At 50.5% G+C, this 27,713-nt stretch overlaps 2 protein-coding genes across 5 annotated transcripts; both read right to left on the bottom strand.

Annotated features, from left to right (window-relative positions):
• Positions 1–307: 307 nt before the first annotated feature.
• LOC100838924 lies at positions 308–6,114 on the bottom strand. Of its 4 annotated transcripts, XM_024462319.1 has the most exons (9): positions 5,750–5,880; positions 5,194–5,673; positions 3,261–3,423; positions 2,863–2,948; positions 2,725–2,767; positions 2,055–2,111; positions 1,908–1,968; positions 785–1,536; positions 308–710 (listed from the first exon to the last, which is right to left on the bottom strand). In XM_024462319.1, the coding sequence occupies exons 3-9, from the start codon at positions 3,405–3,407 to the stop codon at positions 576–578; spliced, it is 1,281 nt and encodes a 426-aa protein (XP_024318087.1). In that variant the 5' UTR covers positions 3,408–3,423; positions 5,194–5,673; positions 5,750–5,880; the 3' UTR covers positions 308–575. The 4 variants fall into 4 exon arrangements, with proteins under 4 accessions (XP_024318087.1, XP_010235217.1, XP_010235215.1 ...); XM_010236915.3 differs by lacking the exons at positions 5,194–5,673; positions 5,750–5,880 and adding an exon at positions 5,981–6,114; XM_010236913.3 differs by lacking the exon at positions 5,194–5,673 and having other exon boundaries at positions 308–705; positions 5,750–5,964.
• Positions 6,115–25,845: 19,731 nt separating this feature from the next.
• Positions 25,846–27,607, bottom strand: LOC100838613 (protein transport protein sec31). The gene has a single exon (XM_003574587.4). The coding sequence runs from the start codon at positions 27,475–27,477 to the stop codon at positions 26,314–26,316; it is 1,164 nt and encodes a 387-aa protein (XP_003574635.1). The 5' UTR covers positions 27,478–27,607; the 3' UTR covers positions 25,846–26,313.
• Between the last annotated feature and the right edge of the window lie 106 nt (positions 27,608–27,713).

The raw sequence follows: 27,713 nt of genomic DNA, 5'->3' as shown, positions 1-27,713 counted from the left end.
CTCTATTGTAGTGCTACCGTTATGAGTTGCTTGGGAAGACAAAACAGTCTCACTGACGGCCTCAACGCCGCTATGGACTTCCTAGGTGGTACTAGAAGGAAGATCATTACACCGGTCAGGCGGCCATCTATACTGCTGCTTGCTCTTGACTGAATCTGCAAGGGCCAAGCAATAACACTGGGTATTGCTGGATTGGCAATGCTGCTGTACTGAAACTTTGCATGCACTATTTGCCTTTACCAGTGTGGCATTGAGTCACTCATGCCACCGTCTCACTGTCGTAACGAGACATTGTAGCCCACGCACGGAAACAATTTAGTCCAACTTAATAATTTGGTAATGCGTGTGCAAAGATTCAATTGGTACAACACTGAGCCGCCACGACTCATCTTTTTTGCTGATACAGGTCCAATGGCGCATCAGATAAACTCGGCTAATTCTCCTGCAAAGGAAACAGCAATGTAAACTACTTTAGTAGATCAGGACAGGAACCATACATAGGTGTTTCCATACAGAAGCCAATAGTGTGCTTGCAAAATGAAAATCTAGTATAGGTCCTAGCGAGCAGCTTGGAATTATTGATGGGTGGTTGCGACCAATCCATTTTTGCCGAACGGAGATCCTGATGGAGCAATCAGACCTAGGCTCTGCATGATCTTGATTTGGCGTGTCCTACGTTGCTCCGACCCTTCCATCGCTGCATCCCTGCTCTGGTGGAGTTTGGTTAAATTAGAGTATGGAATTTGACATTGGATTCACAAGTGTGGAGTAGATATCGACTTACAGGAGAAGAGTTAGGACTGTTTCCCTGTTTTTTCGCTTTCCCTTTTCTAGTTCTCTGAGTAACATTACTTGAATCAGCCTCAAGTTGACTACCGGTTCGCTTGACGCCTCGCCCACCCTCTATATCAGCAGCAGTACCATCAACCACATTTTGCTCAGTAGCATCACAAATTCCATAGATCACTTCATCTACATAGGCCATTTCAGCAGCATGTTGCCTGGCTATGATGTCCCCCAACAGTATATCCCTCACCATGGCTTTTATTTCTCGGTGAGTTGCATCTGCCATTGAACCATTGTTGTGCTCACTTTGATTCTCTGATGTTATATCTCCTACTTCAGCTGCATTTTCACTTGCACTTGTATGATGGAGTTGTGATGTGCTGTTCTCAGCTGTGTCAAAATATTTCTTTGCATTGGTACGGCCTGATCTTCTTGATCCTTCGACCACTGATGTTCCTGGTGTTTCCATACGACCCTTTTTATCTCGCACAGCAGAAACTTGCTTCTGTGTCTTATCTCTTAAACCTTCGGCACAAACTTCACTCGAAGCTTTATCGATGCCTTGGTCCTTATCAAGAGGACTTGATTGTCTCCCACCTTTCGGCTTTCTTCCTCCCCGAACAGCAACTCTAGTTGTTGCATTGCTCCCAACTTCTTGCTCCGGCTCAGAGCCTGCTAATTCTTTTAGACTACCATGGCCAGATCGCTTTAAGCCTTCTTGCTTTCTGACTTTCCTAGAAGCGGTCTTGGCTGTCGTCAATTTGGTGATGCCATATGAAAAATAAAAACTTAGATATGTGCAACTGAAGAAAAATAAAATTGTTTTATTTATGACAAGTGAAATTAGAACTTGATTCAGGAAAAAATAAGCACAAGTGATTTTGCATGTTTGTTTCTGAGACTCAATTAGCAATATTGAATGGGAACTGATACTACTCCATACAAGATGTTCTGAGATCACATGATTTCAGAAACATAAACATATCAGTATCGACAGTAATCATTACTAACAAAAAAAGGGATGAAATGAATGGTCAAATCATTGCCCAAAAGGACCACCATGTTGAATATACAGAACTTGTACGTGTGAATATTAGATTCTCCAGGAAAAAAAAATGCACCTTTTGAGTTGGCAGCTCCTTCCTCGTCATAATCACTGGGCGACTTAAAACCAGAGAGCTCCTGCATTTGTGGGATTAAACATGGTTCACAACAACCTCTACCAATTTTTTTAATTAATACATGTGCAACGCAAGGAGATTGCCTACCTTCTGAAGCACTTCATGGAATGCTTCCCTGGCAGTCTTATTTTCTTCCTTCAGAATCTACATACGATGAGCTCATATGAGAAATATCACAAGGATTAGGGATATCATTCATGTTTCCTTCAAAGATATAAGAAACTACTCCCTGCGATCCATAATAAGTGTCGGGAATTTAGTACAAAGTAAGTTATTATGGATCGGAGGGAGTAATTCTCTTGGAAGCTACAAAACCAAAGTAGATTAAACAAGTAACCCGAATCATTTATAAACCTACTAACAGCAGCACAAAAGTAGTGAAACAGGGTGAGTATTTGGTTAACATGGCAATTTTGGTAATAAAAAAAACTGTTAACCAAACTACAAAATGATTAATACAATAAAATGGATGCTTTGCCTGTACAATCCTACAATATGTGTGAAGTTTGAACTGTGGTATTGGTATCAGTATGTTATAATAGTTACTACAAAGCATATTATGATTAAATACAATTCTGATGACTTCTTATCATGAATACATATTATATTTATAAAATCTATCAAATTATTGTGAAAATTATATACAATTATACATGCATCAATTCAGCTTGTTTGGTTTGGTTACTTCAGTTCAGTGAGTTTTCTGCTCATCCCCTATCAGCATCCTCATGAGTTATGAGATAGAAGATGTGCATACCATTTCAAATTCCATGTTAGACTTCCAAGGGTCAACATAAACGCTGAAAATAAAAAAATGAAAACATTTAACCTTTATCATAAAGATTATCAGCACTAGAAAGAGAAGAATGGCTTAACATGTTGATAGGAGCCTTACTATTCACATGTGCCATACAAACGAACTAGGGCATCATGGCCGGTCTTCTTCTTGGGCTTGCTACTGACAGATGCTTCATCGATGACCTTGAAATCAGAAATTGAAATTATATGCATCGGAAGCTCTAGGATCAAGAACAAGTACCGGTTTGCAAAAGCCTACTTTGTTTTGTCTTCACACCATACAAGTACAAATGTCGTGGCACTGGATATTGCAAACTGTTCATCTTACTCATGCACGACTGATATAATTGCTCTACTACAGATACAGTCATCTGTCCAGCATTCTATTTTATGCACATGTGCAAAGCAATGGGTATATTCACAGGCATCTATGAGAACCATACTCTATGAATTGGAATACGAAGTGCTCCGAAGGTGTGCCTCGTACGGTCGTACCTGTGCTGGCCACCATGAGGAGCTACCATGCTTAACCCATGTTATATCTCCTAAACGGAATTTCTGCCTTGCATTATTTTCTGGAAGTTCAGAACTTGATGGGCACCCAGCTATACCATAACCTTTCTGTGTGGTTTTCTTCACCATAATGACCACTTCAAACCTGCATCAGCAGTAAACAAGAAATAATTAGTATACGTATTTACCACTCTGCTGGTCAGCTTGATAGAAAAATTCTACCAAAAGATCAACTTAAATCCACTATTAGTCTGCTACAAAGGTGGACACCTAGCACCTAAGATGTAACACCAAATTATATAATATGTGTAATGGGAGATGCAATACCCAGCCAAACAATAACTCAAACAAGGGTTTAGCTCATTCCTTGATATGGCTGAATAGCATTTGTTTTTGACTATGCTATTGCCACCAAAATATGGAGTAAAGTGACCTCATTTCAGGTCAAAACGTAAGTGTATATTTTGAATCCTTTGCGCGAGTCTCGATTAGTAACTTAAAATCAAATCTGAAACTATGGTGTATGCGTCAAGCATATTAAATTGTCTGGCTTGCAGGTACTCCAGAGTCCAGAGGCAAATTCCAAAAGCCCATGAGAATTTGCACCTGCTTCAGTTGATGATTCCGTGTCACCTGCAGTTTGGTTCTGATATAATTCTCTATTTTTAGGCAGAATAAGGGGGTAATATCTGCTGATGCAATCAGTATTGTACTTGGGTGTATGTACACAAAATCTTTACTCCTATAAAATAAAGATCTCAATTGGTGGCGGTGGTCCGTCATATTCAGACCGTATCGCCACCTGTTAATTTGACTCAAACCATTAAGATGAGAGTGGATACAGATTATTTTATCTGAGACAATAAATGATGGTATAAATCCACTTTAAACATGGAATGTATTTTCCAGATCGCAGCAACGCACAGGTACTTTCACCTTATAACACTGTATTGGTTTCCTTTCATTCATGGAATAAAGTTCTTGTTTTCCCCCTTTGAATGTACAAAAACAAAAGTGGTCACAGCAATCTCGTTTGTGGATTTTATATTTGGCAAGGAAAGGGGACAGATAAAGACTAGTAAGGTGCGTAAATGCTCTGAATCAGTTCTCTCATACCAAAATCTAGAACAAAAATTCATCAGAATCAGTTGTCTCAGAAGTATGTTGCCTCACCGACGCAAATAGGGCTGGCAATGAGCCAAGCTTGAGCGATAGAAGCTCACGCGAGCTTGAGCGAGCCTGACTTGGTCTTCGAGCCTGCTGTCAGGCTCGAGCTCAGCTCAAAACAAGTTCATGAAGGCTCGAGCTCAGCTCGACAAAACTTGGTAACTAAAGAAAATCAATGTAAACTCGTATAAAAATTGAGCAGACTCATGTCCGGCTCAACCAAGAGAGTATGTGCTATAAAAATCAAATGCTCACTTATATGGAAAATAAAGTAAATTTGACAAAAGCTCAGCTCGACAAAGTTAGCTGACTAGACGAGCCCTATCGAGCAATTCAAGCTCAGCTCGTTGGGGCTCGAGAGACAACTCAAAGCAAGTCTAGATCAAGCTGAGCTTGAATGGTTTGTTGAGTTCAAACTATTTTGACATCCCTAGACACAAACAACACTAAAAACGGTGTAGTACTAGCCAATTAGTAAACCAGACTCGCTCTCACTCCCAATTTGGGGACTATCGGCTCCATGATTAACCCAATGTAAGTTTAAGCTCCCTTAAATGGGATGTGGCCTCTTACGGAAACTTAATCCACCATAAGTTAAGCTCTCTCAAATGGGATGTGGAAAATTAAGCCACTTTAAGGAAGCAGACCGTATTCCTCTAAAAAGTATACATTCATGTGATACTAGCTATTACTTGTAAACTGAAGTGGAATGCAGGAACAAAACTCGTCAAAGAATCCAGGTGCAAACTTTTTTTTTAAAAAAGGTCCAAACTTTTGCCCTGAAGTCCATTGGCCTTTGAGGATATTCCATATTTGATCAGTCTCTTGGTGAAATGCGCTGAACTTGAATGTGTTTCTCCATGATTTGCCTCGAGGGATGTTTGTACAAAACAAAATCAATAAACCCTTTACTTGACCAAGGGACAGACAACTTTGTCCCTGCTGTTGTTTTTTCCACCACGAAGCACACTTCAGAAGGGAGGCAGAGAGGATTCGCTCTGTGTAGAGTGTACACAGTCCTTCCTGGATATCATTTCCTCACTATTTTCTCAGGGAAAATTGGATTATCCCATACACAGGGTCTCATTATACACCTCCACCTCCTCGGCTGAAACCCCATTCCATCTCACACACCGGCGGAGTACCCAGTAGGGCAAGGTAGGGCGGCCGCCCTACCTTGATTTTTGCCTCAGTTACGAATCGGAGATTTAGGAGATGAAACGGGGGCCTAAAGGTCGGAATCCATTCGTGAGGTCATGGGAGGAGAAACGGCCGGGAGCGAGAGAATCGAAGGAGAGATCAACCTGGTGGCGACGCTTGCCCGAGGAGGAAGACGAGCGACGGAGCGAGGGGTGTAGGGTGCTCGGCAGCGGGATGGGTACTGGCGGCGCGCGAGGAAGACGACCGAAGGGATTTGGGGGTGCTCGGCAGCGAGATGGGTCAGAAGCCCAGAATTCATCTTTTAACCGATGCTTATGAAGTGTTTAAAAAAGAAATTGACGACGTGAATTTGTTTTTCGCAACGGATTACCAACCTCAGATGTAATCAACTAAGCATCAGCGAATTGGACATCTCGTGGTGATAAAGTCGAAGAACTCTCTACTGTCTGTGAGCGACCTGGACTCGGTCCAACACTCTTCAATACCACATGACCCAACGACACGGCCCATCCTAGACCGCCGCCTTCCCTCTCGGCTTGCAGGCCTAGAATGGTTTCGTTGAACCTTGTAACTACTTAAAACTTAGTTTCCTAGTCAGCTTTGGACGGATTTGAATTGGCTCGAACTGGTTGTAAACGGATTTGTTGTGAGAGAGATTGGGTGGAACAACAAATAACAATTTCTATGAGAATTTATGTGAGTTCATGAGTAAGAATCAATTCAGAGAGATCGAGAGATCACAGTCTGGTATCAGAGCTGACGATCCTGAAGCTCCCGCACCACCCTCCACCCGATTCAAATCTTGAAAGGAGATTGAATCCCTGGAGGGCTTCACTGCAGATGCCGGGCTGCTATATGATATGCTCAAGAGAAGACTCACCGACGATTTGGATCTCAAGCTCCGAAAACAGTAGGATTCCATGGTGCAAGCAATCCAGAAGATGTTCATGAAACGATGGACAAGCTCTTAGGGAAATCTCCTGAATAGCTAGTGAGGGCCTGTGCGGCAATCGTTGCATTGTTCACTATTGTCAGCCTTGTGTGGTACGGTGGAACGGTTTGTCAGGCTTACGAGTATGACTTGTTCTTGTTGACAAGAGCGTTGTTGATCAAGGCTGCCGACACCATTGCCCAGAGTATGGATAAGGATGTGAAGGAGACTGGCAAGGAGTTATTTGGAGATAAAAGAGATAAATGAGTCAGATTGAGATAAATGAGATAAACGAGTAAGATTTTCGTTTTATCTGCACTAGTTTCCTTTCGAGAGAATTAAACAGGACATCCTATTTTTTTTCTGACAGATGAGCAACTGTTTTGGTCCGCGCATGAAAATGTCATGATTTGATGACACGAATCGCTCCGTTTGAAGAAGCTGCGGCTAGTTGTGGTCATATTTTGTGTCACCTTACTTAACGATAGTAGATACGTGTTGTGACTAGTTTAGATTTTAATTAATCATGTTTCAACTTTGTATTTTCGAGGATGAGTTTAAATTTTTGTTGCAGTGAACTACTAACGAAATACATTTTTATATAAAAATGTGTTTATGATGTTTGATTTACATACTGTTTGGTATATCCTTTGCATGAGTTGTTACCATTCTATTCTCCTCCCTGAAATTATTTTACAAAAATTAGCAACTAGTGACTACTCTGATGGACTCATTCTTATTCGTGTTTGTGGTATGCACACGAGAAAAATTGCATACAAAATAGATGTATTATTTGATAGAGTAAATTACAGAAAACTACCAAATTAGTGGCGAGGATTTTAAATAAGTACCGGTTTACGTTTTTGTCACTAAAAACCACCGGATTTAGTTAAGCGTTCGCTGCTAACATTTAAACACGATTATGACCGGTGTGGCCCACTGTCGGACCAGCGCGTCGTCCAGCGAGCCGGTCCAGCGTGGATCTTACTCTCTCCCACGCTTCGAAACATGAGCAACGCCACCGATGAGGCCAGGGCCGCTTCATGCTGCTGCTCGTGGACGGCCATGGCGGACGCGGCCGGGGAGCCGTCCGAGTCGGCGAGCCACCGCGCTTCTCCCCCCGCGCCGCCGCGTCCCTTCTCCCTCGCATGCGGCCGCCCTCCTCCCCCCGCGCCGCCACCTCCCTTCTCCCTCGCACGCGGCCGCCTTGCTCCCCCGGCCCCGCCGTCCGCCTTCTCCCCGCGCACGGCCGCCCTTCTCCCCCGCGCCGCCGTCCGCCTTCTCCCCGCGCGCGGCCGCCGCCCTTCTCCCCCGAGCGCGGCCGCCCTTTTCCCTCGCGCGCGGCCGGCGGGTGCTTCGGAGACGGGGCCGCCCTTCTCCCCCGAGCGCCGCCGCCCTTCTCCCTCGCGGCCGCTGCCGCTCACGTTGCTCGCCGCCCCCGCTGCTGCTCGTGGACGGCCATGGCAGACGCGGCCGGGGAGCCGTCCGAGTCGGCGAGCCACCTCCCTTCTCCATCTCGCGCCGCCCCCTCCCTCGCGTGCGGCCGCCCTGCTCCCCGGGCGCCGTCGTCCGCGTTCTTCCCGTGCGCGGCCGCCCTTCTCCCCCCCCCCCCCCCCCCCCCGGTGCCGCTGTCCGACTTCTCCCCGCGCGCGGCCGCCGCCCTTCTCCTCCAAGCGCAGCCGCCCTTTTCCGTCGCGCGCAGCCGGCGGGCGCTTCGGAGACTGGGCCGCCCTTCTCCCCGAGCGCCGCCGTCCTTCTCCCTCGCGGCCGCTGCCGCTCGCGTTGCTCGCCGCCCCAGCTCTGACCCGCGCGCGAGCTCGGAGTTGGCGAAGCGGGACGGGTCGTCGGGGTGCTTCATGCGCGCCTCGTGGTTGTCCCGGAGGCGGCGCTCGAAGCCAAGCAGCAGGCGCTTGGCGGCCCGGAGGTCGAGCACTTCCAGTCCGTCGGGCGGTTGCTCTTCGTCTAGGTCTGATCGCTTGCGGCGGCCGCAGCAGCAGTCCAGGCGGCAGCAAGAGCCCATCGGCCACGAATAGAGAGAGTGCAGTGAGTGAGGAAGAAGAAAAGTTGCCACGCTGGGCGCCACGTTGGCCTGACCAGTGGACCCGTTTTGTAAAAAACGTGTTTAACCGCTAGCGAGCGAGAGGTTAACTAAATTCGGTGGTTTTAGTCACCAAAACGTAAACCGGTACCTATGTAAAACCATCACCACTAATGTGGTGGTTTTCTGTAATTTACTCTATTTGATACTTCTTATACTGCTGTTAATGTAACAATATCTATGTTGATAAATCTATATGTTTATTATGCCAAATATCTATGTGCGTGTCTATATCTCATGTGCCTAAGTTTAAGCAAAAGTTTTAAATCTAGATAGTATGAGAGCCATCGGATCAGAATTTGGGCGTTGTCTCTATTCCCTCTTCTCCATCTTTCCTTCCGGAGTAAATTGCCCAGAACCACCACATTTGAGGCAGTTATAACGAAAATCAACAGTTTTGCTAATTTTCGCACAGAACCACCGTGATTTAGTGAACTTGTTGCACATACCACTAATTCCGTTGTTTGGGGCGCATAAGCGTGTTTCTTACCAGTCGGGCCCACATCTCGGGTTAAACAGATGTAGCTGACGTTAGAAGCACCGTTAGCAGCGTCAGTGCGGCCTCGGGGTGGGCTTGGCGGCCTAGACGACGACCAGAGCACGGGCGGCGCGCGAGACGCGGCTCTGGCCCATCCTGCTCAGGTGGTAGGCCTCCCCTCCTATTCTGCTTCGGCGAGCTCTCCCGAGCCCTTCTCTGGCCGCCACCCTCTCTACCTGCCCCTGCTCGCGCTCGTCTTCCCCAAGACCGGCGGAATGGGTCTCCCGCGTCGATCTGCGCGCACGTGACCTCCCGTGCCTCTCCATCGGCACCTGAAGGACCGCACGGACGCTGCGAAGCCGCTGGTGCCTTCGCCCCAGAGTTTGCGCCTGGCTCTTCGCGCCGCCCCGCGCGCCGTTGCTGCTCCGCCCCGATGAGCGCACGGCCCCGCGCGCCAATCCGCCGCCGCGAACGCCTGGCCCCGCCCGCCCCCCGCCCTCCGCGAGCTCTCCGCGGCGCCCCGCGCGCCGTTTCTGCTCCGCCCCGGCGTGCGCACGGCCCCGCGCGCCGCTCGCGCCTCTGCCTGCTGCTCCGCCGCCGGGCGACCGGGCTCGTACCTGTCCCTCCTCTGCGCGCGCGCCTCCTGGAGACCGCGATGGAGGCGTCGACCTCAACGCATGCGCCGCAACCAGCAAGTGCCTCCGCCTCGCGGCCGAGTCCGGCGTCGCCCACGAGGCCATCGACCTCGAGCTCTCCGTCGGCGGCACCAATGGCCGAGCGACGACGGCGCGGGCGATGGCAGGGCGCCCGGCGGCTCGCGGGGCCGCAGCGGAGGCGCGCGCGGCGACAGGGGCGGCGGAGCAGAGGCGGCCGCGCTGGGCGGCAGGGGCCCCGGCGAAGCAGCAGCGCGCGCGGGGCTGCAGGCGGCGACGCGCGTGGCAGGCGTCAGCGCGGGGCGCCAGGGACGGCGGACCAGCAGCGGCGTGCGGTGTTGCAGGGGCATGGCCGGGCAGTGACGAGATGGCGACAGGATGGGAGCAGTGGCCGGGCTGACGCAGGAACATGGGATGATGGTGGGGCCCGCAGTCAGTGGGAGAAGAGAAAGGCTTGACACCTGGCTAACGGACGGTGTTAAAGTCAGCTAGGCCTGTGTTAACGTCAGCTAGGCCTGTTAGACCTGACATGTGGGCCGGCCGGTCAGAAACGTGCTTATACGCCGCAATCGATCGAATCAATGCTATGTGCAACAACTTCGCTGAATTGCGATGGTTCCGTGTGAAAATTAACAAAAACGGTGGTTTTCGCAACAAGTCACTGAAATTTGGTGGTTCTGCGCTGTTTACTCTTCCTTCCGAAATCAGGATTCAGATCCAATGGCTGACCAATCAACTTATTCCTAACTAAAAATCAGACGATTTAGATTTTAGATATACTAAACCCAAATATCTATTTGATCTTTTTTCTATATAGTATGCACTTTTTCTATATAGTATGCAGATGTTTCTGGAAGAAAGGAAAAATATAATTATATAGTTACTCTTATAAACCTGAGTCGATAAGTTTTATCGTTACGTGAAACATTGGATTACTGCAAAAATATTTAGCAGCAAGATTATTACACCACAAACATGCATGCAGCTCTTTTTAATGGAGTTTTGGACCCCCGATAACTTCATTTGTCGCATTTGTCGGTTTATACATCTATGTTATGCGAAAATGTTTATGTATTTGCATGAGACATACTACACTACAGAATGCTTGCGAGGTTCCAAATATCAAATTCAATTAAAAAGAACAAAGCAAATCCACACGTGAAAATATTAAATGTTAAAAACACAATATTATAAGACTAATTAAAGAATACAAACCATATAAATTAAAAAAAACTGACAACTATAAAATAAAAAATATTAAATGTTATGTCTGGGTATACGAGTTCCCCTACCTCAAAAATTTGTTATCCTTCGACCATGATCTCAGAGACGATTCATGAAATTGGTCATTAAAACCTACAGTGCCAAAGAGAGTAAGGAAAGATAATGCGGAACCTACCTCGTTCTTGGTAGACGCCTTGTTGTCGGAATCGGCGTCGGCTGCGGGGCTAAAGGGGAGAGTTCGGGTTATGTTCCTGCAGCGAATCCAAGGAGCGGAGCGGGTGGGTGCAGCGAACGGAGATTAACCAGGAGAAGAATGGAGAGGTGGATCGACAGAAGGACCTCGCTGCATGTCGTGGTGGTGCTACGACAGATGCCATAGAATGGCTTGAGATGGGGCCGATGGACGAAGGAGGAACCGGAGGAGGGAAGACGTGATGTAAACCACGCACAGAATAAGGACACACGGTGTTTACCCAGGTTCGGAGTCCTGTTGTTGAGGTAAAGCTCCTACTCCTGCTTTGTTGTATTATCCGAGATATCAATTGCTACAATGGTGCTCCTTGAGCTGTTTCTTGAGGAAGAAGAAAAGAAGGAGAACTCCTGAATGTCTAAGTGAGGAACCTCTCTCGCAGGAGGGGTGGAGCTTCTATTTATAAGCCAAAGGTATCACACTGACATGTACCAAAAGCAAACCCTAGCTACCGCCGGGTCCGCCGGGTACGCACCATGGTCCCCTCTGGATTGTCCGGGAGGGGACAATGTCGCTTTGTGCTTTTCGTACCGCCAGGCGGCGCACACTGTAGACATGCCCCGGGCCTCGTCATCTGTCCTTCTACGACGCGTCACTGTGCAATCACCCGGCACAGCGACGTGAGCAACGATTGCTTTTCCGTCATAAAGGGGCGCTGCTTTACTTTGCGCCATGTGACCAGGATGGGACCGTTGGTGCATCCCGGCATTAGCCAAGATCAGATAGTTCGTGCTTATCCTGCAATCATATATGACAAGATAGATATGCCAGCACACTTTTGGTATGCCGGCTGGTTGTTAAGTCAGCTTGAAGATGCCGGGGTATTTGCTTACGCCGGCTTTGCTTTTGCTATCCCGGTTGATATGTGTCATCATGACCCTTGTCGAGGTCATCCCCCCGACACTAGCCTCCGAAGCTATTGCGGTCCGGCAGGAAGTGATGTTGGGCCACTACAGTTTTCCAAAACTCAAACATTCTCGGAGATTAAAAGGACCAGACCAAGGAAAATGCCAAAACAGTCCCGAGCTTACTTAGCCGGGATTTGGCAGCACCGACATACTTAGTCGGTGTGGTATTTTCAGCTTTGAGCCGAAATTTCTCTTTTAATCGTGGCCAATAATAAAGAACTTTTTTCTGCCGACACCAATGCCACATGTCGCGCTTATTCCGTGCCTCGCTTTAACAACGGGAAGATAAGACTAGAAGTACTGCCAGCGCGTCTTTTGAGGCGAAAGTGTCGTCCAATCGGACAGGAAAACCGGCAGGCCATTAAGAGGGGGGATTTCGGTTTCCACCTGTTGCCTTATCTCCCCCGGATTCGGCGGGATTTACTGCGCCACGTTGCGCAGTAACCGCGCGTGCACCGTTTATGGGTTTAATTACTCCCACGATCACGCGTTGTTTTACCGTTGGCCACGGGGATCGTGGGTGCGGAAGATCCGCGCCCCATGATTGCGCCCAGGTTATAATTAGGGGGATGGGGTGAAACTCTTTTACTCCCCCCCCCCCCCCCCCGAAACCCTAGCTTCTCCACTGCTCTCGCGCATCCGCCGTTGTCTCAAGCTTGGAGCTCCTCTGCCGCCGCGTTCTCTTGCCTCCGGTAGCCAAGCTCGCCGCTGCATTCTTGCGCGTACTCGCCGACGCTTCCGCTGCTTTTCCTTTGCTTGCCCGTGCCTCGCGCTACCACCTTCTCGCCGGAGCAAAGCCAGATCTATTTCTGCGCCATGGCCTCTTCTTCCCGTGATGCCTCTGCCGTCGACCCCGCTGTGCAGCAGATCGAGGAGGACTCCGGTTCGGAGCGCGCCGGAGGGGAGGGCTCCGACGTATCTCCGGCGGACATCGATTGGCTCCGCCGCACCCGGCGGATCCCGGAGGAGGTGGAGTGCCGGATTCCCGGCGATGAGGTCGTGCCGACACCCGAGCCTGGTGAGTTCGTCATCTTCGTTTCACATTTCGAACGCGGCTTCGGGCTCCCGGTTAGCGATTTTATCCGGCAATTCCTTGACCATTTCGGCCTCCAGCCTCACCACCTTCCGGTCAATGCCATTCTCACTCTCTCCGCCTTTGTCACCTGCTATGAGAGTTATCTCAACCTCTGGCCCTCCGTTGACCTGTGGGCCAAATATTTTATGCTTCGGCTCCAGGTTCTTCCTGATAAGGGCAATCCCAGCGCCATTAAGCCCATGACTCAATGCGGCGCCGCCACTGTCATACCCCGCGGGGGTTCCGCTTTTCCCCGGATCCAAGGTCTTGAGTCCTGCAAGAAGTGGCTCAAGACCTTCTTCTATGTCAAGAACGCTTCTGACACCGACAAGATCAACTTGCCGGGATTCATAGTCAGCCCGCCGGAGGAGAAGAAGAATTGGAGGTATGACCCCAAGGATTCTCTCCCGGAGATCAATGAGGTTAATGCCGGCATCATTGCGCTGAAGGAGAACGGAATGACGGCTGACGACCTGTTGGCCATGTTTGTGTTCCGGCGGGTCTGCCCGCTCCAACGCCGAACACACAAGATGTGTTTCCACAACGGCCGGTTTGACCTCAACCGGGTTTCAACTATCATGTTGGACAAATTCGAGATCCGACGCCGAGTCAAGGCGATCGCCAAGACCAACCTGTCCGAGAACTAGGGTTGGGGCATGGTTCCATATAGCCGGAAGAATCGTGCGCCCTTGGTAAGTTTTTGTTTACCTGCTTCTTCGATTTTCTTTCGATATGATTGTATGTCGGCTCCCAACCAACAATGTCTTACCTCGGCGTAACCTTATAATTTTGTGCAGAAATTCACGCTCCAGTGCAATGAGGACGGGCACTCGCCGGACAAGTGCTTCGTAAGCGATCGCTTGGGAGCTGACACGAAAGACCCGAATTTGGAGGATCATATGCCGATTCCTCATGCCGGCCCCAGATGTGTCATAGGTAATAACTCCCGACCTTCTCTCATGGATATCAGAGTACTCATCTCCAAAATGCTCACGTCTGCTTTGGTCCGGGAGTAGCTGACTTGGACGATCGGAGCGTTGCTGCAGCCCCTGCTGCTACTCCGGTGTCGGCCGGCGAGAAACGTGTTGCCGACACAGATCTTTCTAGGACAATGAAGTGGAAGAAAACCGCTGGCCGCAACCGAAGCCGAAACCCATGGTCGTCGGGTAAGCTTTACGCCATTTTGATCTCTAATGTCAGTATTTTTCTTAACCGATATGAAGGTAACAACACTCCATTCCTACAGGGAGGCTCTGACTGCCACTCAGTCTCAGACCTGCATCATGTCCGAGATCCCGGCAACTTCGTCTCCGCGTGCAGAGCCTTCTACTCTGGCCATGGGAGAAACCGAGACCGCCGCAGATCCGATATCTGCCGTGTGGGATGTCGGCCCTCGCATCGACGCTTCGAGCGTCGCTCAAGCTGGGACAGCAGCGGCCGGGACATCGATAGCCGGGGCTGCTCCTTCGTCGGCAGTGCCTGACGCGCAACCGCAACCGTTGGCCACGGACCCTCCTCGCCAGCTGGCAGCGCAACCCCAAGGACCTCAAGCAACAGCAACGCTGCTGCCGTAGCCGCAACCGACACAACTAGTGGCTGCTCGAGCTAAAAAGACCAGGAGCTCAGCCATCCCGGCGGGACAGCAGCCTCCGAGTTCCTCCGGCTCGCCATCCATCCAGAGTACTCAAGGAGTTCCTCTTAGGACAATGAGCGGGCACAACGCCGATAGCTACGAGGTCAACTCCGGCACCATCCAGATAGCGCAGCAGAACGCTCTGGTGGGGCCATCACCTGTGGCAGCGACTCCAGAGTCGGTGGCGGCCCGGATGTTCCAGGCGAGGGTTGCGCTGTTCGAGTCCAGCCGAGCTGCCGAGGTATGAAAATCCCTTGAAGTTTTTTATTCCATCTTTAGTATATATATTCATAGTCCCCGAGGTTTAGGGCGAGTAAGAAGTAGTCGGCCTGAAGCTTACTTAAAAAAACTTCAAACACTATTCTCCGAGATTCAGGTCGAGTTTAGAATAGTCGGCGCGAAGCTTAAAAACTTCAAACGCTATTCCCTGAGATTCAGGCCGGGTTTAGAATAGTCGGCCTGAAGCTTAGAAACTTCAAACACTATTGCCCGAGATTCAGGCCGGGTTTAGAATGGTCAACCTGAAGCTTAGAAACTTCAAATACTATTCCCCGAGATTTAGGCCGGGTTTAGAATGGTCGGCCTGAAGCTTAGAAACTTCAAATACTATTCCCCGAGATTCAGGCCGGGTTTAGAATGGTCGGCCTGAAGCTTAGAAACTTCAAACACTATATCCTCGAGATTCAGGCAGGGTTTAGAATCGTCGGCCTGAAGCTTAGAAACTTCAAACACTATTGCTGCTGATTTGCCACTGCTATCAGACTAAGTGTGGATCACCCTCTTGCAGAGTTGTATGAACAAACGCAACGCGACCTTCAAACTTCTGCTCGCAACACCCCGGAAGTTGGCAAAGAAGCACAAGGCTTTGGTGGCCGAACAACAGAACAAGAGTGAGTATACTTCCACCGACATAAAAGCTATGTCGAGCTATCTATGTACTGTGAAAACTGACATGTGCCTTCATACACAGCCGGGAATGATGCACAAGTGTCGGAGCTTCTGAAACGCATCGCGGAAGTGCAAGTACGACTTAGTCTTTATCTCAGATTGCATCCATTTTTGTCTTGAACTCTTGTAATCCATGTCCTCCAAACGGGGGAGAAAACTCAGCTAGTAGAGCAGCACAAAGATGAGGTGACCCGGCTAAGGGCGCAACTCGAAGCGCAAGACGAGGCGCATAAGGCCGAGGTAGTCCAACTTACCTCGGCGCTTTCTGCGCAAGCCGACGAGAAAATCCTCCTGGAAGGCGAAGTCCAAGAATACAAGGATCTTCTCGCCAAAGCCGAGACTCGAGCCACTGCTGCTGAGTAGGAGAAGACCGAGAGCGCACACCTAGTGGGCACATGCACACGGGATCTCGGCAAGCTAGATGGATTGTTAGCCAGTATCTGGAGGATTATCTCATGAGCATCTAGACCCGTGTCAAGCCTTTGAAGGCTTTTGGGATTGATATGCTCAACGCCGGCATCCGCGCCTTCCGAGCTCTTTGGCCGGGAGAAGAAGCGCCGAGTGCCATCCCGAAGCTGGCAGAGCGTCTCTTGGAAGTGGAGGACCGGCTAAGCGAGTGGCGAGAGTCAGCCGCTCGTGTCGGCGTCGACGAGGCACTGCCGTTCGTACTTTCTTGGTACGACGGCATTAACCTCGACGTGTTGCAGTCCATGCGCGTCGGTCCCCCCTTCCTCTCGGACCCGGAGTTGATTGCAAAGCGTCAAGAACGGGCCTACTCCTTCATCCAGTGTATACTTTTGCGGAGGGTCCGAGATCGGACGCAGACGAGGAGGTAGCCGAGGAAGAAGAAGAGGAGGTGGACGAAGAAATCGTGGCCGAGTCGCCTCCCGCCGCAACAGATGCTCCGAGTGCCGACACCAATGACCCTGCTGCCTGAATTCATGCCTAGTAATGTCGGCAAATACTTTTTAAAACTGTTAGATCCCCGGGATGTCGGGTGCAGATGTAAATACCTTGAAGTACATTTGTTTGTGATGCACAATATTTTGAATTTGGCTTATGCCACAATTTATCGAGTTCCCAACCGAGTCCTCGAGTTTATTTTTTCTGTTGGTGAAATTATATGACCTTGGCTCTTTGTCTGCCTTGTCGGCGTTCGACGTATGAATCACGAAGTCATAGAATAGACCTTTCAAAAAAAAATTAAACTCAGAAAACTCGCGGAAATGCCCGGTATAGGAAAGGAATGTTGGGTTAGGTAAAATAACGCACATCTCGGCTCGCTCATTTGTTTGTTTCCGTAATCATTTTTCATGTGCTCAATAACTTCGTACCCATGCTCTAGCTTGCCATGAAGCTGGGTTGCGGACAACAGCTAAGTCATAGAGGGAGTTTTAAGTACTGACACACTACTAGACCGACATAAGGTTACACAATCAAATCATACCGATATACAAATAAATAAATGTAACACAACATGCATACGAGATGAGAGTCCCCGAGTTCCTTTTAAGAACCTGGCGGATAATTCATTGTCTATAAATATTTGACATAAGGAAAAAACAATACAAATACTTATCTTTCAAGTATAGAACGGACGAAGCAAAGCTACATTCCACGGCCTCTTGGTTTCCTCGCCAGACCTGTCCATCCTATTCGCGTTGGGGTCCAGCGCATTTATAAGATAGTATGAATCATTGTGCAGTGCTTTGCTCACAATGAAAGGTCCTTCCCATGGGGGCGACAACATGCCGGCTGTGTGCTGCACAAGCCGGAGCACGAGATCTCCTTCCCGGAACATCCGCGGGTTTACCTTCCGGCTGTGATAACGCCTAAGGTGTTGTTGATAGATGGCCGACCGAGATAAAGCCAATTCCCGTGCTTTTTCGAGCAGGTCGACATCATTTTCTCGAGCTTCTTTTACTTCAGCTTCCGTATACATGGTTATTCGCGGAGAGTCATGTTGGATGTCGGCTGGTAAGACAGCTTCCGCCCCGTATACGAGGAAAAATGGCGTATAGCCTGTAGAACGATTTGGAGTTGTCTTGAGACTCCATAACACGGCCAGGAGCTCATCTAGCCAGCATCCTGGAATGCGTTCCAGGGGCTCGATTAGCCAAGGTTTTATGCGGCTAAAACCATGTCGGTTGCTCTCTCAACTTGCCCGTTGGACTGAGGGTGTGCTACTGAAGCGACATCCAGCCGGATTTTCTTTTCCGCACAAAATCGCGCAAAAGGCCCCTCTGCTAAGTTTGTTCCATTATCCGTGATGATGCTGTGCGGGTAGCCGTATCTCAAGATAATATCCTTCAAAAATGACACCGCGGTCTCCCCGTGCCCGCTTGAAGGGTCCCACCATATCCAAACACCAAACAGCAAACAGCCAAGTGATTGGGATGGTCTTGAGCTCAGATGCCGGCATATGAATTTTGCTGGCATATCTCTGGCAACCATTACATTTCTTGACTATATCTTCCGCTTCCTGTAATGCACTCGGCCAATAGAAACCGTGTCTGAATGCCTTTCCTACCAATGTTCTTGAGGATGCATGATGTTCCCCCTGGTGAATATTCTGGAGTATTTCTTGTCCTTCTTCTGGCTCAACGCAACGTTGCAATACATTAGTGACGCTTCTCTTGTATAGCTCGCCATTGATAATCGTGTATGCTTTTGCTCTTCTCTGAATTTGCCTTACCGACACTTCTCTTCCGGCAGATTCCCATCCTTGAGGTAGGACATTATTGGCTGCGCCCAATCCGGCATAGGACGAGTTACAAAAATCGGTTCGTCTATCTCCATTGGTTCAACCGCCATTGCCTTAGCCGAGTTAGGCGCTCAGTCCCCGGGTTACCGGATCCACTACCACTGTCAATGTCCATTAGAGTGACATCAGCTTCTGAACTTTCCGGAATAAATATTGATTCCGATTCTGGTGACGGCTTGATTGATGTCTTGCGTAGATGTTCCAACGCAACGCTGGTCGGGATGGCCTGCCGCGTTGATCCTAGCTTCGACAAAGTGTCAGCAGCCTCGTTCTCCGCTCGTGGTATGTGGTGGAACTCGCACCCTTCAAAGTGGCCACTAATCTTCTGCACATGAAAACGGTATAGTGTCATGTTGGCATCCAATGCATCCCAATTGCCAGAGGCTTGCTGGACCACCAAGTCGGAATCGCCGAAGCACTGAATCCGACGAACACCGATCTCCTTTGCCATCTTCAGTCCGTGAACAAGTGCCTCATACTCGGTGACGTTGTTGGACGCTGCAAAATGAATTTGCAAACTGATCGCGCTTGGGCGAAGTGAGAACTATGCCGGCACCAAGCCCACTTTTCATTTTGGAGCCGTCAAAATGCATCTTCCAGTAGCCAGTTTCAGGTGGTGGTGGTTCAGATTCCATCTCGGCCCAATCCACCAGGAAATCCGCCAGCGCCTGAGATTTCATTGCATCTCGTCTGTCATACTGTAGCGTGTAGGGTGCTAACTCAATAGCCCGTTTAGCTATTCGGCCGCTTGCATCTTTATTGCTCATGATTTCCGAGATGGGTGCTTCGCATATGACCCGGATCTGATGTGCATCAAAATAATGCTTCAGCTTCTTTGCCGTCATGTAAACACCGTACGCCATCTTCTGGTAGTGAGGATAATTCTGTTTTGATGATGATAACACCTCACTCAGGTAATATACCGGCCTCTGTACAGACTTGCCGTCCTCATCTCTCTCCACCACTATGATGGCGCTGACAACTCGGTTTGTTGCTGCTATATACAACAACATCGGCTCTTGCGCCATTGGCGAGGCTAATATCGGCGCCGTAGCGATCATCTTCTTCAGTTCTTGGAAGGCTACCTCTGCCTGCTGCGTCCACACAAACTTGTCGATTTTCTTCATCAGCTGGTATAAGGGCATTGCCTTTTCACCCAGCCGACTAACGAAGCGACTCAGCGGTGTAAGCATCCAGTAAATTTCTGCACATCTTTGAGACATTTTGACAGTTTCGTTCTTTCTATGGCGGCAATTTTCACATGATTTGTTTCTATACCTCGACTTGACACCAAGAATCCGAGTAACTTTCCTGCCGGCACACCGAACGTGCACTTGGCTGGGTTTAGCTTCATTCGGAATCTCCTCAAATTTGCAAATGTCTCCCGGATATCATCCAGCAGCGTCACGCTTTCTTTGGTTTTATGAATACATCGTCGACATATACCTGCACGGTTTCGCCGAGCTGGTCGTGCAAGCATTTCTGCATGCATCTTTGGTAGGTAGCCCCTGCATTTCTCAAACCAAACGGCATAGTGCGATATCAATAAGCCCCGAACGGGGTGATAAAGGATATCTTTATTTGATCATTAGGGTTCAGCGGTATCTGATGAAAATTAGAGTGCGCGTCTACAAAAGACAACAACTCACACCCGACAATGGAGTCGATCACTTGATCGATCCGAGGTAATGGAAAAGGATCCTTAGGGCATGCCTTGTTCAGGCTGGTGTAGTCGATACACATGCGCCACACCTTGGCAGCAGTTGGGTCATCTTTCTTCTTCTTGACCATGACCGGGTTAGCCAACCAGTCAGGATGCAACACTTCCATGATAAAGCAGGCAGCTAGAAGCCGGTATATCTCTTCCGATATTATCTTCCTTCTGTCATCGGCAAAGCATCGAAGGGGCTGCTTCACCGGTCTTGCTTCCGGCCTGACATGCAGTGAGTGCTCAGCCAACTCCCTCGGCACGCCCGGCAAGTCTTGATTTGACCATGCAAAGATGTCCCGATTCTCACGGAGGAAGCTGGTGAGCTCGCCTTCCTATTTCTCATTCAGGCCGGCACCAATGATGAAGGTGCGGTCCGGGAACTCATTGTCGACCGTGATCTTCTTCGTCTCCTTGGATGCCTGGAAAACCACGCTCCCATGAGGGTTAGTCATAGCCGGCAGGACAATCTGCGCCGACTGAGCTAACGCGACGACTTCTTGCAGCTTCCTCTTCTCGCCAGCAATAACCAATGACTCGGCCAAAGCGGATCCTGCTGCCGCGCACTCCATCGAACGCTTGTAGTTGCCGGTAATGTTTACGGTACCATTTGGTCCTGGCATCTTCATCTTCAGATAGCCAATATGGGTAGTCGCCATGAATCTGGCCAATGCCGGTCTGCTGAGCAGCGCATGATACGGACTACTGAGATCTACCACCTCGAACACCAAGTTCTCGGTCCGACAGTTCTCCCTGGTGCCAAATAAGACATCAACCCGGATTTTGCCTACCGGAGCACAAGACACTCCCGGCACAACACCATGAAAGGTAGTCCGGCTAGGCTCAAGCATGTTATCAGTAATACCGAGTTTGAACATTATGTCTCGGTACATGATGTTTATGCTGCTCCCATTATCAATGAGAACTCGAGTAAACTTGACATTGATGTCAGGCCCAATGAGCGTCGGGTCGACCACCAGAGCATAACCACCCGAATTCGGCATGACCTTAGGATGATCTGCCCGGTTCCAACAGAGCTCCTATTCCGACCAGTGCATGAATTTCAGTACTGCCGGCATAACAGCGTTAACTTCCATCTCATGCCTGCGCTGGCTCTACTTGTCGGTCGGCTCCGTGATAAAAATCATGTAGCTCTGGTGATGCTCCTTGTACTCGTTTCTCCTTGCATACTTCGGGATGCCTTGGTCTTCCACCTGATTGACAGCATTGTTCGCCGGAGGGAGTCCTTGAATCTGTGCATTGGCGCCTGTAAGCGGCGGAGGAGGGGGCAGCCGACTTGCCTCACCCTTCTCGGCCCGCTGCATCCAGCTGCATTGCCGGGTTATGTGATTCGCCGGTTTGCTGGGATTGGTTGTGTGGAAACGATAAGGCTGATCCAGCATCATCTCGAACGTATACTTCTGCTTATCTTGCCAGGGCTTCTTCTGCTCTGCCTTCTTGGCCCACTGCTGATTCCCAATCTTTTGACGCTGGCTGGGACCGGCATCAGGTTGATCTTGAATAGCCGCGACATGGGCTGGCCCATACCGGTAATCCGGCATGTCGTCCCTTCTTTTATTGCGATGATCTTGATGATCATTCCTCCGGAATGCTCCGGCAGGATTGTATGTCGGTTGCTCTCTTTGCGGCTCTGTCGGCATCAGCGATGACTGAGTCGGGTCACCCAACGCATACATGTCTGCAATCTTGATCATCTCGGACAAAGTGGCCGGCATTTCTCTTTGCAGCTTCTGCCACAACATGCTGCCATGTCGGCATCCTTGGGCAAACCATGCTATTGCCTGCGAATCCACTATCCCTTCATAGGAATTGCGGAGGTTGTTCCATCTTGTCAGGTAATCTCGGTCGGTCTCATTGTCCCTCTGCTTGCACATGGACAGCTGCTGAGGGCGGTTAGGCCTCTTGTAGGTGCTGGTGAAATTGCTGATAAAAGCTTCTTCAAAATCTATCCAGCAATTGATGCTGCCTTCCGGCAGATTATTTAGCCAGATCCTGGCTAGCCCTACCAGCATCTGGGGTACATAGCGTACAGCCCATCTGCGATTGCCGCCTGCCACATGCACTGCAGTGACATAATCTTTCAACCAATCTTCCGGCTTTGTGCTGTCGTCATACGTTCTCGTACCCCTGGGCAGCTGGAAACCCTGGGTTGGTGTCTCTCTCATGATCTGGTGAGCGAAACAACGCAGTCCCGGATGGCCTTGCTCTTCCAGAAGCTCCGAGAGATAGATTCTATCGAGCCGATGTCGGGCATCTAGCGACGACACCAGCCTATTTCCCACTCGGGCTCCAAGTGGGCCGACATTGTCACGTTCTCGCCTGAGATAGCCTTCATCTCCCATGCCGAGTATCCGTCATCGTAACGGTCTTGCCGGCGATTTTCACCTCGATACAGGGGGTTGTGCCCGGCACCCTGCTGACCTGCAGCAGTATTGGGTGCCGGACCCCGAGGTTGGCATCCGTGACTAGCCGAGTGACGCTCTTGTGGATCTCAACGATTGTTGCCGAGATGCAGGCCACTTTGGCCATCATCAACTCTCCGAACCATTTGCTTATCAGCCAAAGCCGGATCATAACGCTTTAGCCGCTTGTCTCGGCCTGAGTTGACACTCTTGTCCCGTCTGCCACCAGGTGAAGACGCTTGCTTGTCAGCCTGGCCGCCAGCGCCTGCAGCTGAGTGAATGACCTGGGACGCACCGGGCTTGCCGTGCAACCTCATGTACGCCTCGTTTTGCTCGTTAGCCGTGCAAAGCAACTCCTTCACACGTAGCTGCTGCGGTCGGAGCGCCTCTCCCGTGAGATTCGGAATCTCTTCTGCTGCAGCCTCGGCTACCCTGAGGTTCTTAACAGGGGTGCTATACTTCGGCTTTAGTGCCGACGCATAGCTGGCCGACACAGCAGGCATTGCCCTGCCATCCCTAGCTATCTCGGCATTCAGGTTTCTGCCACGATTACGCACTTCCCCAACTCGGCTAGGGTTAGGCACTGCAGTAGAATTGAGACCATGAGCTTTGTTCAGCCACGGAGCGAAATCTCAAGCTCTTGCCGAGCACGAGCCACGTCAGCCGCTTCCTGTAGCCGTTTCTGGCGCTCCAACTCCAGCTCAGCCTGCAGCTGGGCCGAGTTGGCGTTTGGTGCTACAGGCAAGGTCAGCCTTTCGATGGCGGCCTGAAGCGGAGTCGGCTTTGCCGGCACAACGGACGTGCCCGCTTGAGCAGCGATGTTCTCCGGCTTCTCCATCGGAGGACGCGCCATTCTGCCGGACTTGCTTGGGAGTCCGGTGCTCTCTGCCGCGCCCTTGCTAGCATCGCCACCATGAGCGGTCACCATGACCTCCGCACGGTTAGTGGGGCAGTCGACATGCCTGCCGCGAACCGTGCAGACGGCGGGGGGATCTTCGGCCACCACCACCTGCTCGGGGTACCTGCAAGGAGTGTCGGTGGCGACGTAGACCTCGTGCATACCGAAGTTGATGAAGCGGCCTACGCAGGTACCGAAGTTGATGAAGCGGCCTATGCAGGGAAGTGGCGTGTTGTTGAAGCAGCCGGCGTTGTCGTCGATGAAGCCCAGAGAGCCGACTCTCTGGACCAAACCGGAGACGACGCGCTCTCCGGTGATGAGGAAGCTTCCTGTCCGGATGAAAAACTCTAGCCAGCGCCGCTGTTGGCCCCACGGTGGGCGCCAACTATCGTGGTGGTGTCACGGCAGATGCCATAGGATGGCTTGAGATGAGGCCGATGGACGAAGGAGGAACCGGAGGAGGGAAGGCGTGATGTAAACCACGCACAGAATAAGGACACACGGTGTTTACCCAGGTTTGGAGCCCTCTTGTTGAGGTAAAACTCCTACTCCTGCTTTGTTGTATTATCCGAGATATCAAAGGCTACAATGGTGCTCCTTGAGCTGTTTCTTGAGGAAGAAGAAGAAGAAGAAGGAGAACTCCTAAATGGCTAAGTGAGGAACCCCTCTCACAGGAGGGGTGGAGATTCTATTTATAGGCCAAAGGTATCACACTGACATGTGGACCAAAAGCAAACCCTAGCTACCACCGGGCCCGCCGGGTACGCGCCATGGTCCCCTCCGGATTGTCCGGGAGGGGACAATGCAGCTTTGTGCTTTTCGTACCGCCAGGCGGCGCGCACTGTAGCCATGCCCCGGGCCTCATCATCTGTCCTTCTACGGCGTGTCACTGTGCAGTCGCCCGGCACAGCGACGGGGCGCTGCTTTACTTTGCGCCATGTGACCAGGATAGGACCGTTGGCGCATCCCAGCATTAGCCGAGATCAAATAGTTCGTGCTTATCCTGCAATCATATAAGACAAGATAGATATGCTGTCACACTTTTGGTATGCCGGCTGGTTGTTAAGTCAGTTTTAAGATGCCGGCGTACTTGCTTACGCCGGCTTTGCTTTTGCTATCCCGGCTGATATGTGTCGTCATGACTCTACCCGGGGTCATCCCCCCGACACTGCAGGATGTTGTCTGTTCGGTGGAGTCGCCGTCGGGATGGGGAGGGTGCTATGCTACCCGGCGACGTTGGAGCAAAGAATATAGCGAGATCGATTAACTGTTCAGCCCGGAGGTAGTGAATTTGTATATAAAGTCATCGTGACACTTGAGCCTCTCATTAGCCCTCCAAGTTAGATCCATCGGACAGCATATGAGGCAAAAACAAACCTCTCTATCAGTTTTACATCATAATCTGTTCAATTTTTGCCTCTGTATGAACCTTCTCTTTTGAAAATTCCTGCAAATTTTACATAGAGCAACCAAAGAACCACCGATTAGCAAATTCACATGTTTTTGCGGAATTTAACAAGACGTACTGTATCAATCCTCCAAGTAGTATATAGGGTGCACATAATACGGTATATGAATTTTTACAAGCCAGGTCATTTTTGTATTGTGAACATATGAACCTGTTCATGCAGTTTCTTCGTATCTCTGATAGTTCGCGTGCTTCATGTAGGGTGTCGGTGTGCAGCGTGAGTTATTTTTGCATACTCCTATTACAGTGTGAGGTTATGCTTGGTATTGTATCTGGTTAAACTTTTTTACATGTTATAACGGTTGGTTAGCTACTTTTGTACATAATGTATAAGTTGTCAAACAAGAAGATAACTTTCCGCAGCTGCTTTTGTATAGCCATCTTACATATCAAATCCACCAAGACACGGTTCAGCAACTGCAAATTAGGTCTGAAAAAGGGCAAACTTCAGCCTGTATCTTCTAAATTAGAATTGGAGCAGTTATGTAAATGCCAGTCTGCTCAGCTGGACGCCTGGACACGGATCAAGCACACAAGTATTCCACCACATCGTTGTGCTTGATCTGCATTCTTATCTTCACAATATGTTTCAAGTGGACAACATTCAGAAATTTTTCATCATAAAAAGTTCTGAGCTTCTGACCAAGCCGAGCCAATTCCATTAAACGAAAATGCCACTCACCATGCATCATTATTTCATTAATTCATCATGTGCCAAAACGCACCTGAAACCAAACACCAGCAGAATTGGCAGCTCCTCCACCAATGACAGATGCCATATTGAGTTAATTACTTAATTTCATTCCAAATGTACACTCTGCAATGAGATATAGTACAAAGCCTAGAACAGCTGATATTTCTGATGTAAATTTCACAAGGGGATTATCCATTTGATAATCTTACAAGTTACAACAGCATTTCTGGCTTTTGCAGGGGCATGTCGTGCATCTAGAGTCTAGACAGCAAACAACATTTACAATCTAATCGACAATGCAAAGAAATCTACAGGGCTCAACAGAACAACTATGCTAAACTTTCCTGAGGGAGGAAGGAAAATTATTCATCACCAAAATTGATGTGTGTGGAGAACTCCCAATCCTCCAGTACCTCATTGCGCTCCCATCATCGGCAAACTAGAGGCTCCAATGACCATTAGTTTACAACAGATAATGCCATGACGGTGGCCACTGTCCAGTCGCGTTGTCAATGAACCAAATTCCACACCCCATCGTTGTGGAGGTCCTAATTCTAATTGATCTCAATCACCGCATTCTTGTTCTTGCTGCCTTTCGGCCGCCCTCGCTTCCTTGCCCCAACCTTTAAATCCGTGGATTTTACTGGCAATGATGCTGCTGTTGCCGGCAGTGGCGCTGTCACTGTGGCACTGGTGGCAGTGCCATTGCTGGCGCCACCAGCCACATTGGCTTCCACAACGCCACCTTGACCTGGTAGCGGCAAGTATGGCCCCATTGGATAAAATCCCAGAGCGGCTGGCGCCTGCTGTGTCGGGGAATTGACTGGTCCTGGGAACGCAGGGCCTCCGGGGAACCCCATGGGGAAGAACCCCCATGAGCAAAAGTACATGTCGGTGCCTGGCACGATGGGCGGCGGTGTAGGCATTGCCGCCGCAAAGAACGGCCGCCTGCAGCTTGGGCAAAGCACCGTGCGTCCCTCGTAGGAGTGGTCGTACTGGTGCACGTGGCAGCAGGACGGGCAGGCCGTCCAGAATGTCCGCGCATGCGGCGGCTCCGCCTCCTGCTCCCTCTCCGGCGGCGGCTGTGGCTTGGCGGCGCGAGGCGGCCGACCGCGCTTTGACGGCGGCGATGCCGTAGCCGGCTGCCGTGGCTGGCGAGCAGGCGGTGACGAGGCTGCTTGTGGAGGCGGTGGTGGATCCGACTGAGGCTGCGGCTTCTCTGGAGAGGGCGTGGGCGGGCGAGCGGCAGCGGCTTTCGCGGCTGCAGCCGCGTTAGCGGCGGCATTGATGTCGGAGTCGAGGGAGGCTTTGCGGAGAGGATCCGAGAGAAAGGCCCAGGCGTCGGCGACGAGGCGGGCGGCGTCGGAGAAGGCGAGCGAGCAGGGGCGGTCGGGGTGGGAGCGGTTGAGGAGCAAGGAGAGGCGGCGGTAGTGGGAGTGGACGACGTCGGGGTCGCGGGAGGCGGGGAGCGCGGAGTCGAGGCCGAGGACGGCGTAAGGGTCGGGGAATCCGGAGGGAAGGCGCCGGCGCTGGGCGGCGAGGAGGACGTCGGCGGCGGCGGCCAGGTCGTCGGCGCCGGGGGCGCGCGGGTCGTCGGCGAGGGCCTGCGAGACGAACTGCTTGCAGCCCTCGACGTCGCGCGCCATCAGGAGCTTCTCCGCCACGCCCATCCACCGCTCGGCGGAGCGCCGCGCCGCTTCGGACGGAGACGGATCCATGGGCTCGCCGCCGTTGGGGGGACACTATGCGAGAGAGAGCAGGGGATTTGAGATTTGACCGGGGAGAGGGGAAGATGGAACGGGAGGCCTTTGGTGCTTGTGGGGTTGCGGTGTGGGTGCGTCCAGCAATTCTGGTTGTCACCCGAGTTTCGTGCTTTTGTTTCGAGTGTCGTGCCTGATCTTGAGTGAATTGCTGCGTGCACTTGCCGCATTTCACATCGAAGGTTGGCCCGGTG

This window comes from Brachypodium distachyon, chromosome 3, assembly GCF_000005505.3.
Source record: "Brachypodium distachyon strain Bd21 chromosome 3, Brachypodium_distachyon_v3.0, whole genome shotgun sequence".
In the NCBI taxonomy this organism is placed as follows: domain Eukaryota; kingdom Viridiplantae; phylum Streptophyta; class Magnoliopsida; order Poales; family Poaceae; genus Brachypodium; species Brachypodium distachyon.
Note: the sequence above shows the minus strand (reverse complement) of the source record. Positions and strands in the feature narration are given on the sequence as shown.